The following is a 19,265-nucleotide window of genomic DNA, read 5'->3' as shown; positions in this document are numbered from 1 at the left end:
GTCACAATTTCAATCAACCCCTAAACACCTCTATTTAAAACTCTAAAATTGCCTAAGTATGCAAACAAATTTGATGCCCTACGAAGTACCTTGTCTTTTACACATAACAAATCACCATTCTTAGCAATTACTCAATTTTGTTTTCTCTTAAATATCCTTTTTATTTTACCACGCGCATAAATTTAAAAGACAGGATTTATATTAAAACTCATTTTTTCTATTTTTTACAAAATAAAATTAAAAATAATTTCATATTAATTAACATTTTAAAATATTATAAGTAAGCATTTTTTGAATTTTTGTTTGATTACCAACCTTAGTAAGTTGGTTACATTATAGAATTAAAGGAATGTACGAGCATTTAAATTCCAACCATTTTTCCGAGGCTACAACCGTGATGACCATATGAAACATAATTTATTATACCTTGATCAAAACCACAAAATTTTTAAAAGCATTTTCAATTAAAATGATGCTTACGCGAACACATTAGGGGCGGTGATATGAACGTGCTATTGAAGGCGAGTGAGAAAGGTATAGAAATGTGTGGGAGTGTTGGGAAACTAAAATCCCAAGTCAGAAGGCAACAATCAAAAGCATGATAATACTAGTTTTTTTTTTTTTTCTATTACTAAACTCAGAAGAAAAGGAGCCGTACTGATACGCTGTCCTCTTCATTAAGATCACGACAAGATTTTCTCCTTGAGCATTTCCTTCTTCTTCCCCCCTCTATTCTCGAACCTTACAGTACCCTTTTTATGATCCTTACCTAGTAGTTGCTATAGCTTTCTTACTCTCATAGCTACACAGTACTTTATTAGGGAAAGAAACTTATTTGGAGTGGCAGTATTAAAAGTTAGCAACACATACAAAGCTTCAAAGCAGCAGCTCCTCTTAGTTCTTCTGTTCCTCACCCTGAAATGTACTGCCACTCTTCCTTCCTTCCCCGGTACTCACTTTCTTCTTCTCTCCTTATTTTCAGCTCTTGTATTTTGTTGCTTACTGGGTTTTTAAGGAATGATTTGTGTGGTAAAAGATAATCATACGTATGTTTATTTATGCATTTGTTGTTTTGTTTCTCCTTTTCTGTTTGTTTTTATGTTGGGTGGGAAAAAAAACAGAGGAGAAGATATTAGTAGCAGAAACCAGACGCGTTTTGCGGATCTTGGAGAGCTTCATCAACCAGCTCCTGTTTTTCCTCACGACGATGCTGTTGATTTAAGCTCAAGTATCCATTACCTTCTCTTTCTTTCTCTTGCTGTCTTGGTATATTAATTATAAAAGCATGTGTTCTTTGTCCGTATAGAATTCAGCTTCTCTAACAACTAGTGATTTTTTTTCTTTTAAAACATACCAACTTCGTAGGCTCCATGTTCAGTCTAAAATCAGGCAATGTCACTGTTGTGTCCCATAACTTACCTTATGCTACTGCCTTGAACACGGTACAGTACATCTCCACCTTCCTCATCCGCCTCTTTCTTTTGTTAAATACCTGACTTATTGGTATTTATTGACTAATGCTGCTGATGTATTATGTTTTTGTTTCAACAATTGTTCAGGGTATTGGGCCGGTAGAGATAGCAACTACTGGAGCAGGGTGTTTGGACACAGGGCAATACATGTACCAGAAGGGAACAGGGTTTGGTTCCTCGTTGGGAAACTGGCAGAGTATTGAGACTTGGGGAGACTCAGGGATGGCAGATAATAGCCAACAGACTGACACTTCAACAGATGTAGATGCTGATGACAAAAACCAGGTTTTTGTGCATCTTTCTCTGTTAATACGCTCTGTTTTTTTTTTCTTAATGTTATGATATGTTTTTTTTTTATTTGGTTTGCTACAATAGGAATCTTTTTAGTGTGGGTGCTTAATGGTGGGTCTGCTTGGGAATTGAGGAATCGGACACTGTGTACTTGCATCGTATTTCGTGTTATACTTTTGCTTGATTTTGTAGAATATTATGCTTTAGTTAGATCTTCGTGATTGTGACTTTAATTTTTACTGCAGGGTTAACTTACATTCTGTTTAACTAACTCATGATGCTTGAACTTTCCAATCATATCAAACATATTTCTTTTGCTTTGATAAACAAGTAACCAGTCCGTACCTCAACCACCTTTGGTTGATATTGCTCTAAACCTAAACTAGATAGCTGGGGAAGCGGGCCTCTGCCCTTGTGTTGGCCACAGGAGGGCGCGGAGCAGTGTTGAAGCTGAGAGCTCATGAATATAAGATCCCAAGTTTTACCATCGAGCCCCCTCTTGTGGTTTATTCCATTGAACATTAAAATTGTTACTTTGTATGCTCAGTTAACAATTTGGACATGGCTAGCTACATTATTTGGTAACTAGTAATTACATTCTACCTGACTTTTCGATAGATGTCAGCTTCTGATTGTGGTTTGTTATAATTATGTAGCTTTATGGAGTTCAGCATGGTACAGTTGTGGTTGTAGAATCTGTGGATCAATCGAAGGGAAAAACTGGTGACCAAAAGGTTTTTGACATGATGTTGCTTTAGTAATTGTGTTGCTGTTTCGTTTGATTTTTGATGGTTAAGTTTTCAAGTTCTTTGTTTACTCCTTGCAGACTCTTCGAAGGCTGGCTCAGAACCGTGAGGCTGCAAGGAAAAGTCGGCTTAGGAAGAAAGTAATGTCTCTGCTAGTTATGTTATATTGTTTCTTCACATGGATGATTGGGATTCTTAATTTATTTTCAGAATCTGGTTTTCCCAACTCTTAGTTCTCTATCTTTCAATTTCCCTTTGAGTTCACCCCTTGTAGGAAAACATGGTTGAAACTCGTGAATATATGACCAGACACCCAAAAAAGCTTGTGTGAGAGCGTTTTTATTAGAAAGATTTTGCTGTTCATCCATGCCATCTTACCTGTCCATATTGTGATTAAGGTGTCCCTTAAATTATATCTTGTTGTGGATCGGTTAAAAGTTTTCCATATCTCTTCTGCCATGAACAACAGTTTACCCTGGGATTTGGAGACATCTAGTTTTGTTCCTGAAATTAATTAGCATTGCCATCTAGTTGGCTTGCTATATCAATTTCGATGTCTTAAGTTGATGAATGAAACATATTTGGATCATTTATAGGTTTTGGTTTTGGATAGGCATATGTCCAGCAGCTCGAGAGTAGTCGACTCAGGCTTACACAACTAGAGCAAGAGCTTCAACGAGCACGCCAGCAGGTACAGGAAGTTTTTTTTTTTATTCTCTAGTGCAATATGTTTGTAAGTGTCTTTTCTACTTGATTGCATAGAAGACTAAATTTCTTTCATTCTGCATTTTGCAAATTTTTCCGCAGGGATTTTTTATTGCATCTGGATTTTCTGGGGATCATGGCCATTCAATAGCTGGAAATGGTAAGGGATTTTGGATATGCCATAATAGATTCAGGTCCTAGTGTTAAGCACAGCTGAGTGTCTATTCCTCCAAAGGTTTTAAATAGATTGTGAAATGGTTTAACAAATTAGTTATAAGTCAATAGATTTTCGTGTATGCATAAAGCATCAGTATTAAATTGTTTTCAATACACTATTGATATTCTAAACAGCTGTATTTCATGTCGATCGACATTGGATGCGTGGATCTTGTAGTTTGAAGTTAGTTTTGCGTTTTACTTATGAAGAAGTTACTTTATGGACCAAGTGACATCCTTTCAGCAGTAAATTCTAAGGTGTGATGCCTACCTTAAAAGATGACATCAGTAAACTAAGCATGTCACATTGTTTCTCCTTGATCTCTTTGATTGTTTCCGGTGAAGAGCTAAGCGATGGAGTCATATAGGATTAAAGCATTAAAGATGGGTGAGAGGTTGGAAACTTGTTGAGAAAGTTCTGGTTAACCTTGACCAGTTTCCATGAAGGTTTGATTTGTGAAGTTTAGGAGCAGTGTTTTCAATCTGAGTTCCAGAATTTCTGTATCCTAGAATCCTGGACTCAGTTTAAGAGGTTCGTGGAAGACAATCTGTAGAGAACTGGCAGAAAATTGCTGCTAGGACAAACTTTCATGGCATCGACTATTTCTTTTATTTGGTTAGTGAAATGCTCAGCAAAGTGACTGTAGATGAAGGCTCGATAGAAGGGATAGAAGTCTAAGTAAAAGCACTGTTAATGATAATTGTGAACAGTAGAATGGCCTGCCTTCATGTTTTTTATACTGTCCTAACCATTTTCTGGTCACCTACACATTTTGGTAATCTTTCTTGGTATTCGGTGGAGTATTCAATCAAAGATTATTTTGGGACTGTTAGATGCAACACATGGAAAATCCTTATGGTCTAAATTTTAATTTAATACGCTGATAGTATTGGTTCTTTTATTTTGTATTCTACTATATACAACTTTTGAAAGAACTTCATAACCTACAAGTTAATCTCCTGATGGTTTTGATTCATGTGATTTATTATACTTTAGAGGCCTTTGCGTTTGACTTGGACTATTCACGCTGGCTGGATGAACATCATCGACTGATCAACGACCTAAGATCAGCCATGAATTCTCATATGAGTGATGACGAGTTACGGCTTCTTGTTGATGGTGTAATGGCACACTATGATGAAATATTCCGACTGAAGAGCATTGGTGCAAAAGCAGATGTATTTCATATGCTTTCAGGGATGTGGAAGACACCTGCAGAAAGATGCTTCATGTGGTTGGGTGGATTTAAATCTTCTGAACTTCTCAAGGTAGATGACCATTGATGGTTTTGGTCATGCACATTATTTCCTTTTCTAAGAAAATGGCTGATGGTTTCAGTTAATGGCATTTTCTTTATCATTGTAATATAGATTCTCGGGAACCACCTTGAACCCTTGACAGATCAACAGTTGATGGGCATATGCAATCTGCAGCAATCATCCCAACAAGCTGAAGATGCCTTGTCTCAAGGAATGGAAGCTTTGCAACAATCACTTGTAGACACACTATCATCCACCTCTCTGGGCCCTGCTGGTTCTGGAAATGTTGCTGATTACATGGGCCAAATGGCAATTGCCATGGGGAAGCTCGCAACACTAGAGAACTTCCTTCACCAAGTAATATAATTTCTAGTCTAATTATGAATACCTGTCCTTCCCTTGAAAATCTTTGGCATTGCTAACGTTGTATATTGACTTGGGTGGTTATGCCTTGTTATTTTTGTTAGGCAGACCTATTAAGACAACAAACTTTGCAACAAATGCATCGAATTTTGACGACTCGTCAGGCTGCCCGTGCCCTTCTTGTTATCAGTGACTACACTTCACGTCTCCGGGCACTCAGCTCTTTATGGTTAGCACGCCCCAGAGATTGACACAAACCCGTTCACAATGGTGCTGTAAAAAGCGTGCTCTATGTCACTTCCAACGTGGTGTGCCCATCGGATATGTTTGGACTATGAAGTTGAGGAAGCGTTTTGCACATTGTGCCAAGCCAGTACAATTCTGTTTTTTTTTTTTTTTTTCCTGATGTAGAAGGTCCTCTGCATGATATAGAAGCATCGGTATTGAGAAGTACATACAAGTACATACAATACTGATTAGGTCGGGTGGTTGTGAGTAGATTTATCGTGTAACTAGGCAAGCCTTCTAGCCATGGATGGACAAAATTGTCACCTAATGTTGCGAATTGCCATTGTAGCGATAAAATATAGCTACTGATAGAAGACTCTGTTGTATAATTGGCAGCCAGAAATCCATCTTTTGGGTGTGATGCCCTCGAAGCTGGGGTAATGTTTGGAATTCATATGGCATCATTGTCCCAAGTTTTCTATCAATTTGGACATATATGTTGGCAAAGCTCATCTCTTATGGTTAACCGACTGTTACAGCTATTGATTCTTCAGACATAACAGTCCACCGCAAAACTGCTATACATAGTATGCTTAGGATTTTGAAAGAGTCAAATTTAGCTGTCTGCAGTACTCCACTGGCTTGTGTAATTGTCCCTTCCCGTTGCTCATTCTTCTATCAATCCACACAAAGTCATTAGTTGAGAAGAAAGGAATTACTTTGAAACAGGGTCATCTACTTGGCTGTTTAGACTTCAGAGTACATCATGCAAAAGACATAACATGCTTGTATCTTCTAGATTTCACAATTTGAGGGATGAACACCCCATTTACGTTCGCATTTCTCCATAAGTTCTCCAGCCAAGGCGGAACTGAATCAGTTTTCTGCCTCTCCCACCAGTTGAAGTAGCTTCCTGGATGCAATGTTGTTGGAAATCTGCTGGTTAAGCTGCTCGACTCCTGTTTGCTTCGAATATTATCAGCCTCGAATGGGGGAAAATTCTTCACCATCATCTGCCGTCAAAAGCAAAATCTAGAATGGAAGAATCAATTGCCAAAAAAAATAACAGGGCATGTAACGGTATACCGTTTGGACCGGGTTTTAAAAATCTTTATTTACTACTCAACCGCGATATTTAATTTTTTATTATTGATAATATCTATATTATCTGATTTTAATTTAATAGATGATACAAATATTAGCGGGTATTTTTAACACCCCTGTTAGTGAGTGCAGGCCATGTGAATGAGTGTGTACGCCTCTGCGGTCCAATATTGAATGTTAGGATTCACTCAGCACGTTTTTTAAGCTATCAGGGGATATGTAAACTCGATTAGAGGAATCAAAAGGCTTGTTTTTTTTTTTGGTTGAAAAATCGAAAGGCTTGCTGACCATGGCAGCTAGTAGTACTTTAGCAGTCATATGTTCAGACCATGATTCTTAGACGCGTGGTGTTGTTATTTGAGAGGTTAAAAAATCAAAGGTTTAGTACTGAGGTATTTTTTCTTTAAAAATATCTTAAAATAATATTTTTATATTTTTTAAATTTTATTTTTTATGTTAGCCAATCAAAATAATTTGAAAATATTAAAAAAAATAATTTAAAATAAAAAAAATAATTTTTTTTCAATTTTGTTTTTTTAAAAAAACACAGAAACAACACAATTTCATAGCTAGAAATAATCTGTCGATTTTCAATTGTTTATCCTGTTGTCTGTCGTCCTAATCGTCTTAAGCGAGGGTTGTCATTCACCACCTCTAGTTCGGTGACGTGGATGCTCCAGTTTTAACGGTTGGGTTAATTGTAAATTAAAAGGGTTTTAGTGATTTTACACATCAATAATCTTACTGGATCACTATTCTGTAATACTTGGTCTATGTATTTATTTGTATTGTTTTTATTAGGTGTAAATATAGACAATATCATATGTTATGTTTGAAAAATAATAACCTCAAATTTTAACTCTACTAATACTAGAATAAAAAATGGGCGTCCATATCTATTTATAATGTTTTTATCGTGTTAAATTTATTTTATATATGTTCACACCAAAACACGTGTTCTTGATTAAATATTTATAAAGTTATTTATTGAAAAATTCATAATTTCAAATTTGTATAATTTGATAGATTAATCTAAAAATTAATAATTTAAAATTTTATTTCAAATCAATTTTGAAATTAAACTAAACAAGGAATTGATTTTGAATTAAGATGTTAAAGACCAAGCCTAATAAAAAGTGGCACTTGAGGGCCTAGCTGCTGTGGTCAACCGTGTGACTTGTTCCGTCCCCGTCCCGGGTTCGACCCTCTATGTGCACGCCTGTCACCCCCGCGGTGCCTAACCTGCTCCTGGGCTTGCAGGATGTCCAGTGGGCCGTGGGGAATAGTCGTGGTGCGCGCAAGCTGGCCCGGACACCCCACATAAATCAAAAAAAAAAATGAAAAAAAAAAAAACTTATTTCTATGGACCAAGTGCAAGTCTAAATTTAAAGGCCCACATGGTATGACCTTATTTCGATGGGATCAAGTGCACAAGTCTAACCTCTTACTCTTAGTCTTATTCAATTAATCTTTTTTTATAGTTTTTTTGTTATTTTTTTTAAATTATTTTTTTAAGATTTTGATTTAAAAATGCACTCTATTTAAAATAATATTTAAATTATTATTCAATTATGTTATGATTTTTAAATAATATTATAAGTTTTTATGGTAATATTGATAATTATTATTTATCAAATATTTAAAAAAAGTTAAGAATGTGTTCATGAATATTTAATGAAAATAAGATTTCTTCTTTATGGTTTTTAATATATTTTTTACATGATTTTAGTAAAACTTGCTTTTAAATCATGATAATGTTTTATTAGAAAAACTAGTTATTAAAAAATATTCTTCTTAAAAAAAACGTATCAATTAAAAATTTATTGAAGAAATATATTATTTAACTTATTTCAAATGATTAAAAAATTTTACAATTTTCTATCTTTTTATTAAAAAAACATGTTATTAATATAAAAAAATACGTTTTTATAAAAAAACAAATACACGCGCTGATAAATAACAATTGACACCTGTATGTGCCAAACTTTCGTCCAATATTACCCTCAAACCTATGCATTATGCATTGAATGTGAATGATTTAAAAATCGACAAACCAATGCCTTTGACCAAATAAGTATGGTTACGGACCCGAAATATGAAAGCATGTTCCGCGGCCGTCCTAAAAAGAGGGAGTTCAAAGGCAACTTTATAGTTTATAGTCGACATTCCCCCACCCAAGCCACGCCTAACACACCTAACACGTACTCTTGTTTCAGTGGGTGAGAAAAACCAGAATACTCCGCTTTATAGTTATTAAAACCGGTTTCGAGTGGACCCGGATAAGAAACTAGATCTCAGGTTACATAGATAAACTTACATCAACTCAGAAAAAAAAATATTTTAATATCTTACATATAAAAAGTTATTAAATAATTCATGTGAATATATATTATATATATTGTAAATAATAAAGTTTAAAAAATTAGTTTAAAAAGTTTTTATTCTATTTTGAAAAAAATATTATTATTTCTTTTTAAGTTGAAGTATTTAAACAAAAAAATTTCTTATCCCACATAGAAAAAATATAATTTTATATATATATATATATATATATATATATATATATATATATATAGGCTTCCAATCCCATATTAAAAAAATAAAACTTTCTTATAGTATTTATATAGTGAATTTTGATATGAACTAGTAACCAATAAGAAAAGAATAGTAGGTTTGCATGTATAATGTTGGATCGAACAAGAGGAAAATTTATGATTGCCTCGTGCACACCCTTTTTTCTTCCGTAGTAATTTATTTTTTACCTTAAAATGAAACTACTCCATTTTAGATGCTTTTGGGGAGCACCCACCAAAAAAAAAATATGTAAGGCTAGGTGCTAGGTGTTTGTACATTAATTTATTGGCTTGGTTTAACAATCAAATAGATATTTTAAAACTAATTTTTGGTTTATTAAAAAAAATATCGAGTTGATGCTGAGTTGCAGTAGGTCACGCGAGTCTCCACAAGCCAACTGAAATCCCAGTTTTCATCTTCTTCAAACCCAGCCAGGACCCTAGATTAACCCATAATTGAGTCAACCTGTCGGGTCAAGTCTGGTAATTATATTCCACTACAACTTGGAGATTTTTTGAAAAATAACATAATGTTATTTAAGTACCCAAATCTCCAATGGATTGACATGCAATAATACCTACAACTTCTCTCAATTCCACCAAGTCACTATGAGTAGAACTTCGACCATAACATAATTGACAGATTTAGAATGTTGTTCGAAAGTTGATGAATTGACTGACAATTCCAACCCAATATCTTAATTTTGAGTGGCAATGCATTGTAGATCTAAAAAGTATTTGAAAAATAGCTTAGTTTAAGCACAACTGCATTTAAGAATATTATTTTTGTACACAATCGCAATTTCAAATAGCGATTGTTTAGACATGTTCTTTTTGCAAATTAATTAATCTAAACAAAAGTTAATCCAAAATTTTATGAATACCCAATGATCAAAAGATGTGATTCAAGATCTAATGGTTAAGAAAGAAAGAAAAGATAATGTGATATAATATGAGAGAAAAATAAGGGAATTAAAAAAACAAAAAAAAAGGTCACTAGGGACATCTCGGGACTCCATTTTTGACACATCCAATACTGTTAGAATGATCTCAACAAAACAATTCTAACTACACATTGAAAAAACACCAAATGAGATCGTAAGCAATCCTAAATTAACTTTGAACAAAACTCTTAACAATCTACAACCATGTTTGGAGGTCTTGTAAGGTATGGTTAGAGTAGTTTCGTTGAGGTTTTTCCAATGAAATTTATGTAAAAAAATGAAGCTCTGCTGTATTCTTGATAAAAAAAAATTTTAATCATTGGATTTTTATAAAATTTTAGATTAATTTTTTATAACATTAATTAAATATATAGAGATATGCTTCTACTGTTCCCAATAGCGATCATGTTCAATTACTATACCAATCATTCTTAAAATGTGTTATTTTTTTAATACTTTTCTAACCTTCGTTGCTTTCTCAAAAATTTTTATGTAACCGTGTTGGAATTACAGGAGAAACTTGTTCCAAACAGTTATTTGTGAAAATGTTTGCATACCAAATTTCCATCCACTATTCTATCTGGCTTACCATGATAAATACATGCTGATTTTTCGGTCAACTCTGGTTTAAAAATTAAAATCACATTTTGTCTGGTACACGTGTGACGAGAACTATTTATAACAACAATGTCAACGGTCAGAATTTATAGGCTCCAGTGTTATATAACACATGTTTTATACAAGAACATATTTAAACATGACATCTTTTAAAGAAGGTTGTAAATGTCAATTGAACTATAAATTCTGACCGTTGACATTGTTGTTATAAATAGTTCTCGTCACACGTGTACCAGACAAAAAAAGTTAGTATGATGGTCTTCTCATATCAATTATTTATAATTGCTTAAATATTATTTAACTCCAGTCATATATTTTTATAACCAATTACCGTATCTAAAATAACAAAAATATGTACAAAATTCAAATATAATCATGATGAAAAGAAAATATTCATCAGGCCTTCTTATAAGGGCTTGTGTATAATATTATAATTCTTAAATTCTTAATTAAGACATTAAACTTTTAATTAATACATGTTATATTATATAATAATCATATATTTTAAATCATATAAATTGAGTTATAAAATTAGGATACCATGGAAAAAATATTTTTAATGTTCTCCAAAAACTAAAAAATGTTTGATAAAAATAAATATTCTACTATTTTCAAAAAGTTAATAGCTGATCAAAATATATCATTTTCAACTTATTTTTTTTATAAGACTAGAAAATAATTTTCAACTCATTTTTTATTATTCAATTACTTAAAAAATACTTAACAATGTTATATATCTATAATATTATATTTAAAATATTCATGTTATATGTATTGTTATATTTTATAAAATAAACAATATAATAATTTTCTTTCACCATTATATTTTTATTGTAAGTGGCTAAATAGTTCTATATATGCTAAATAAACTTATAAGAAAATTAAAATATTAATAAGTGATTTTTCTAATTATTTTTCAGTGCATAGCTAAAATTAGAATGTGTTTTTTAACTTTTATATATATACATACACACACATATATGCACGTCAAACATTAAAAAATAATATATTTTTTATTAACTACTTTCTATAAAAATCCAATTTTCCTCGAACAAATAAAATATAAATATGAATATTGTAATCTCACAGCATGAAATGGCATTCTCTTATGCTTCCACACACACCAAATCACTGATACGAAGGTGCAAGACAACATGATATTGTGATTAACCTAATCAAACTTATTAATTAAGATGAGGAGCTCAATCTTAACTTGAGAACGAGGAACCTAAGAGCACAGTCCCCAACCCACCCCGTACCTGGATCCCGTGAAGAACGTGTCCAGTTCCAATTGCCCACTTGCCTAGAAATAATTAACGGGATAACTCAGCCCTTGTCTTTTTTGCCTCCCACACACACACACACACACACACACACAAGGAAGTGCCAGGGACAGAGCACTTGTATAACCACTGAAATTCGTTGGGCTTTTGCTCTTCATTTTGATTTCTCACCTCTCATGGGAACCAGAAATGTTAAAGATGGTTTAAATTTAAGCCTGCAAATCGATAAAGATTGTCACCAACATGGAGCAGTGACCGAGGAAATTGATGGGCTAATCAAAGTGTACAAAGATGAGCATGTGGAGAGACCAAAGATTGTTCCGTGTGTCACAAGTGATTTACCTCACGAGCTCGGTGTGACTTCACGGGACATAGTCATTGACAAGTTCACAAACATTTGGGCACGTTTTTATGTCCCAATAAAATGCCATGGTAAGCTGCCTTTACTTGTATATTTCCATGGAGGTGGGTTCTGTGTAGGCTCAGCTGCTTGGAGTTGCTACCATGACTTCCTAGCAAAGCTAGCTGCTGAGACCAGTTCCATAATCATGTCGGTTAATTATCGTTTAGCGCCTGAAAATCCTCTCCCAGCAGCTTATGATGATGGAATAAAGGCTCTGATGTGGTTAAAACAGCAAGCTCTAAGTGTTGGTGCTGATAATTGGTGGACTAGTCAGTTCAATTTCTCTAACATCTTTCTAGCTGGAGATAGTGCTGGCGCCAACATAGCCTATAACATCATCACGAGACCTGGTTCCTCTAATGCAGGACAAGCCGCTGCAGCCATGAAGCCATTAAGTCTCAGAGGCATTGTCTTGATACAGCCATTTTTCGGAGGAGAGGCACGCACTAATTCAGAAAAATACCTCGTACAATCACCTCGCTCGGCGCTTAGCTTGGCAGCCTCTGATACATATTGGCGATTAGCTTTGCCTTGTGGATCTAACCGGGACCATCCATGGTGCAACCCTCTAGCCAAGGGGTTAGACGTGGAATTGGAGGATTTGTTGAGATTTCCAATAATGGTGTGCATATCAGAGATGGATATCTTGAAAGACAGGAGCTTGGAGTTTGTTGCTTCTTTGGATAGAGCTGGTAAAATGGTGGAGCATGTGGTTCATAAAGGGGTAGGGCATGCATTTCAGATTTTAAGCAAGTCCCAGCTCTCACAAACTCGAACATTGGAAATGATGTCACAAATCAAGGACTTCATTAGTGGAATATGATCCCCTCCTCTCTCAAGTCTCAAGCACTATATATACTCAGAATTTTATTTAGGTAGCCAAGGAAATTAATTCTCAATTTTATATGATGCAAAATTCAATGCTTTTAGTGCTGCAAATAGATATTCACGTATACCCATCTGTTACCCATGTTGGTCAACGAAGAAGAGAGGAGAAGGAAAGAAATCTTAGGGATGAAAGCACGTTGTATTTGGACAAAAAAGGAACAGACCATGCGATGGAAAAGAAGTTGTGTTTCTTTTAGTTTCAGATGGTTTGATTTGAAAATCTATTAAATTGTTAGTTTTTTTAGTGTTTTTAATAATTTTTGATATGTTAATGTTAAAAATAAAAATTTATTTTAAATGAATTTTAAAAAAAACTCTGAACTGGAAATTTTATTTAAAATAAAAATGAGTGACGTAGAGTGAAAATTGGAAAAGAAGGTTATGAGCTAAATAAATGTCTGGTTACACTTGTAATTTACGATTAGAAAATATTAGGGAAGCGGCCACTCCAAATCTATAAATAAATAAATAAATCTAAAATCTAAATATGAAAACCAAAGAGAAAAAGTTCATCAAGCGGCCACTCCAGTCCATTGAACGCACAATCAAAGTTGGGCAGTCAATATGATATGGGCCTGCCTTTATTAACTCCTCGGCCCATTATATGTTATTTGGTTCGAAGCTTACGGGCCTTAATTGTGGGCATGGAATGGAAAACGGATAGTTGGGCGGAATCGGCCGCCTTAGAGTGTATTTGGTATTGCGGTAGCTGTTGTGATTATGGTTTGAAAAAAGTTGTTTTATAAAAAGTACTTTTAGTTGAGGTTGATTTGAAAAAATAGGTGTTTGGTTAAAACTGTGGTTGAAATTGAGGTTGAAGAAAAAGTAGTTTAATGTGTTGGTTAAGAGTGCTTTTGAAATTGAGGTTATAAAATAATTTTAAAAAATATATATTAATATTGATGGTTTTTAATTTAAATATTATGGATTTAACTATTGCTATTACATTATGAAATAAATCATACTTTATATATATAAAAAAATTATTGTTTCATTAAACTATCTACAATTCCATTACGTACAAAATTCATCCGACAAGAACTACAAAATTAGATAAAATATTATTAGAAATAAAATTGAGATTATAGTACAAGTAAATTTAATTCACCTTAGACTAATTTAAAAAAAAACAAAAAAAAATTATTGTTCACATTCAGTGTGAGTGAAATCAATTAACTATACTGATTTTAAAAAAAAAACTGTTCAGTGAACAGTGGAGCCGTGCATTCACTGTTTACGGCTCTTTCCTTGTAACGCGCAGGAAGCAGCTCCTAGCTGCTTCCTTTTTTCATGCGTTTCAAACATAGTATTTCATGGGCCCCATATACAATAATATACGTTTGTTAATTAATCAAACAGCTTACAAAATTTGACCGCAGGAAATATAAACGCCACCACGTAGCCAAACGGGATCTTAGTAAGCAATAGGTTAACTTACTTTCACAGCTGTACTCCATCAATAAACATATTTATTGTCAGCTAACCGCGAGTTTAGTCCCTTTATTTATTAAAGTTTCTTATCGTGATCCTTTTACTATTTTTTGAATTGATTGAGTTCTTTTACTCAAATTTTTTTAATGTGATCCCTTCATCATGACCTTTTCAGATTTTTAGTCAAATCTGGAGATGCATAGAAAAGATAGCATTTTTCAGTAAAAATTTGAAAAATAAAATAAAAAATAATCTTTTATGATAAATATTAGAAAGAAAACCAAGCTCCAAAAGTTAAAAACAAAATGTTAGATTGAGAAATGGAAAAATAAAATTTAGAAGCTGTTAGAAAAAATGGAGTATTTCAGATATTCTTTTATACAAAAAGAGAAATAAAAATATGTTAAGTCACCCTTATTTAATTTTTTTATTTTCAATTTTATTTTAAGATTTTCAATGAAGGGTAGCTTTTAATTTTCTTAAATATAAAGTTTTGATTTATTAAGAGTTGCGACTTTTATATTTTCAAATTGTTTATTTATTTTTTAAAATATTTAAAATACACTCCTTTTTTTCTAAAGGCTTTTATTTTTTATTTTTCCATTTTTAAATCTAATATTTTGTTTTCAATTTTTTTAGAAATTCTCAAAATTGTATAATTTTTTTTTTCTAATATTTTTCATTTTTCCGTTGATATTAATTTCTTATTTTAAAGATTCTGAGTGTAAAATTCTCTCTCTCTCTCTCTCTCTATATATATATATATATATATATATATATATATATATATATATATATATATATATATTATCACCGTGTAACTCGATGGAACCATATTGATAGAAGGACCTCATTAATGTTTTTCAGTAAAGGGACCCAATTAATTCAAACAAGAATTAAGAAAATGTCAAGAATAGAAGGATGAAATGTATATAATATATATATGTCCCTTTCTAATTCTTAAGTTCCACTAAAAATTAGTGGTTGAGAACTCCAAGTAAAAATTCAATTTTTAACTGCTGAGGTGCATCCCTGGATAGATGCAAAGTTGCCAGCAATTACTCGAGTGTAGCAGATATATGTGGAAGAAGATCTCTTTATTGATATTGCTTAGCACACTAGCTATTTATACAGAGTACATTGCCAGATCGTAGCGTTTTCAGGTTTCAGCCCTAAGCTACTTACTCACCTGCTGCCTAGGAAATTGAAATAAGGCAGTAACTAAATTGTCCCTTCTTCTTCTTCTTCTTCTTCTTCTTCTTAAATGGACGATAGAGAATTACAATCAATCAACTTGTAGTTAATAAAGGAATCCAACTCACGACACAGCCTCCCATGAAGTTTCGAGGTCGAGGCTTCTTTTCAGTGCTCGACCATGGCGTCCTCAGTAAAATAATAGAGTTATAAATCTTGCTCAAATGAAGATTCCAAAGGAACCTGTTTGGTTCTTTCCTGCAAATATTTAGACGGCATTCGTAAGAATATAAATGATCCATGCACACCGTTACGTACAAAGTGAAGTTGAGGTGGAAGATGAATTAATTAAAACCTTGTCGTTTTATGTTAAACAGATTTTCTATGTTTTATATGTTTTCTCTGTCAGATCTTAATGTATTCTAATACAATATTATACTTCTAAAAAAAAAATATTTTGATACATTGAAAAAGGTTGTTCCAGATATAGTGCTTAGCGCAGTACTATTTCTCATTTTCTTGTGCATGCATGTTATGTATCAGTTCTGCCAGTGTTAATCAAGTAGAACTGGACGTGTTGCATAACAGAAAACGAAATAAGAGAGTGATTATTATTCGTGATCAAAACTATCACCGATTAGGTGATTTTTAAGCAATTGACCTAATCTATCAGTAAGCAGCCTTACAAACCATAGTGATCAAAAGCTAATTAAAACAAAATCATCGGCAAGAACATAACTATATATATATAATTCGACTTAATTACAGGTATATATATACTATGCCTTTTTTTTGGGTTTATCAGTCATAAAACAACAGTAACAACAACAACAATGTATCAGGGTATGTAATTATTTGGCTTTGTTTCAAATTAATACTCATATTTCTTCATGAGTTGGCCTAGCTATATGGGTAACTGCTACAAAAATCGAAATTTTCATGGAGTATAAGTACGTACCTCATTCATAGAGTGCAGGCTGGTTCCTTTATCATCTTCTTCGAGTTTGGCTATTTCCATAAGACAATGTACAAGATGAACTTCCTAAGGGTTAAGATGGAATTGTAAGAAGCTAGCTCATGATTTCTTGTCAAATTTGTAGGTTCTATTTATAGGAAAAAATGGCCAGCTGAGACACGAATTACCTATAACGTTTGTTGGTGTCTATGGTAGTTGAAGTTTTCAATTGGGGGCGAGCCACCGGTCGACGAAACAATGCCTCAACCCCCACATCTGCTGACTAGTATTTTTGTATTACGTAGCAGCTTTCCCATCACAAACAGTTTCCATCGAACTTGTAACAAATCTGTTTGTGCTAGCATTTTCAACACCTTTTTTTTTTTTCTTTTAATGGTCTGGAATTGTTTTTAGTCAGTTTTAGCATACCGAGAATATCATTCCTCAGTCTAGTATAGTTACAATCAAGTGTATAGTTAATTATAATTGTGTCATTGTAATTTAGTTACATTAATTAATTAGTTCTTATGAATTTCAAAAATTAAATATCTCATTCCTCCATTTTATTAAAAAAAAAACATTTATGGCTTGTCGAGCATTTATATAAGGAGTTATTAAAAGTATCATATACAACCAAATATTATATTATAAACAACCAAAAGATTAAGGTTATGTTTACTTTAGAAAATATTATTTTTTCTAGTTTCCACCTCTTATTTACTTTAACATTACCTTCATAAAAGATTAGAAAAACATGTTTTCAAAATAGAAAATTGGATTTCGTTTGGCTTGCTTTTAAATAATAAAGAAATTGAGTTAAATTTTTAGAATTTCTCTTACTTAATTTCTAGAAATCTAGAGAAAAAGTAAACATACAATTAAAAAAACCATTTAGTAAAAAATAGGAATTGTACGTATTTTACAAATGAGAGATGATCGATGAGGTTAAAGACCCTTTATATAATGAAGATGAAACTAACTCTTCTTCGAGGCTGACGAGGGTGAATGGCCTTGGAGTACATGATGACATGACTTTAATGCTTGTAAGAAAGTCTTCTTAGAAGGTCAGGGATCCTAGGCAAGAGATGAAGTAAAGTAGTTCAGGACAATTATCTGATCTATGAGCTTTTTGTCATCCTTTACTAATTGATGGGAAATTATGTTCAAAATGACCAGCAGCTACCATCTCCAGCCATAAACCCACATCCTCACATTCTTCAATTGTGTACGCTAGCTAGAACTCTCTTGTGGCACGTTGGTCTCTACCACACCAACACTTATTTTTCTTTAATAAAGTCTGACAATTAAATCATATATATAGAAATCCCAGATCAAGATTACTAGCTTCCACTGCATGTACTCTCCTCAAAGAAATACATACCTAATTTATACATGTTCTTGTTTTTTTGATAAACATGTAATACATCATTCTCCAATACTTTAGATGATGTAGAATACTTTTTGCTTATGAACTGTGAAATGAGAAGACGAGCAAAAATAGCTAGGACAGCTAAGGAAAGCAAATTGATGGTTTCATAGGCTTCTCTTGCTTCACTTTCTTCTCCTCAGCCTCGGCATTCTCTTGAAAACTCCAGCATCATTGATGTCATCAGATCAGTGGTGGTGCTTCGACTTCAATCCAACATTTAGAGATTTTAATTATGTGGATTTATGAAGAATCAAGTGGATGATTGAAAAAATTAGGATTCTTCTGAGTTTCAATTTGGGGTTTTCCATGGCTTTTGAAAAAACATAGCAAATTGTTTTTCAAGAAAAGAGAGAGATTTCAACCAGGCAAGAAGAGAAGAATCAATTAAAAACACCAGATTTTGTTCTTGATTTGGGTTCAAATTGTTATGAAAAGAGAGAGAAAATGATATATGAAAAGAAAGAAATTGCATATGGTCATTAAACTTCTGATTTTTTTGTTTCAGTTTTTGATATATTATATAGTTCAGTTTTTTCATCCAATTAAAAAATTTGTATTAACTTAAAATATAAATTATAATTTTTCAACTCTCGACAAGAGCACTGCAATTTCAAAGGTAATTTTTCCTTTATAATTAAGAAGGGAAATGGAAGACTCCATACTTCACCAACTGACTTTCAAACGCCAAACAAAACAAAGTTCAATTTCACGTGGTGGTGGGTGCAATTTCTAACTCAGGTTTCTAAATTTAACGCGACATATCCGCACGCAGTACAAATTGCCAATAATCTACATGATTTCCCATTCAGTCCATGGATAAAAACAATGACATTAATTTTACTATCACAGAAAGTAAATAATTCCAGTGAAAACAAATTCATGCTCTCACTTTTCTATTGGAAGTTCAAGAAAAAGAACAGGTTTTTGTTTCTACCAAATGAAAACTTGCATTTTTTAACTGAAACTGATTCATTCAATTCAGTTGATTCAGGACACTCATAATTCAGTTCATGGGAACCAAAGGGTGTGCATTTCTTGATCAATACGGATCGTATAAAAAGCCGAAGACTTTTCTTTTCTTTTTCCAACTTACAATATATCCACGCCAACAAGCCAGCAACAGTGCCAAACTGCCAATTGTTCCTTGGTTGCTTTGGCGACA

At 33.0% G+C, this 19,265-nt stretch overlaps 2 protein-coding genes across 2 annotated transcripts; both read left to right on the top strand.

Annotated features, from left to right (window-relative positions):
• Nucleotides 1-638: 638 nt before the first annotated feature.
• Nucleotides 639-5,735, top strand: LOC133704887 (transcription factor TGA2.2). Its single transcript, XM_062129931.1, has 11 exons — nt 639-949; nt 1,122-1,228; nt 1,366-1,442; nt 1,560-1,757; nt 2,420-2,497; nt 2,590-2,649; nt 3,123-3,200; nt 3,317-3,374; nt 4,428-4,699; nt 4,802-5,047; nt 5,158-5,735. The coding sequence occupies exons 1-11, from the start codon at nt 921-923 to the stop codon at nt 5,302-5,304; spliced, it is 1,350 nt and encodes a 449-aa protein (XP_061985915.1). The 5' UTR covers nt 639-920; the 3' UTR covers nt 5,305-5,735.
• Nucleotides 5,736-11,979: 6,244 nt separating this feature from the next.
• LOC133705270 (probable carboxylesterase 6) lies at nt 11,980-13,170 on the top strand. The gene has a single exon (XM_062130411.1). The coding sequence runs from the start codon at nt 11,980-11,982 to the stop codon at nt 13,027-13,029; it is 1,050 nt and encodes a 349-aa protein (XP_061986395.1). The 3' UTR covers nt 13,030-13,170.
• The last annotated feature ends 6,095 nt before the right edge of the window (nt 13,171-19,265 follow it).

The sequence above is a fragment of the Populus nigra genome, chromosome 10 (assembly GCF_951802175.1).
Source record: "Populus nigra chromosome 10, ddPopNigr1.1, whole genome shotgun sequence".
Lineage (NCBI taxonomy): Eukaryota > Viridiplantae > Streptophyta > Magnoliopsida > Malpighiales > Salicaceae > Populus > Populus nigra.
Note: the sequence above shows the minus strand (reverse complement) of the source record. Positions and strands in the feature narration are given on the sequence as shown.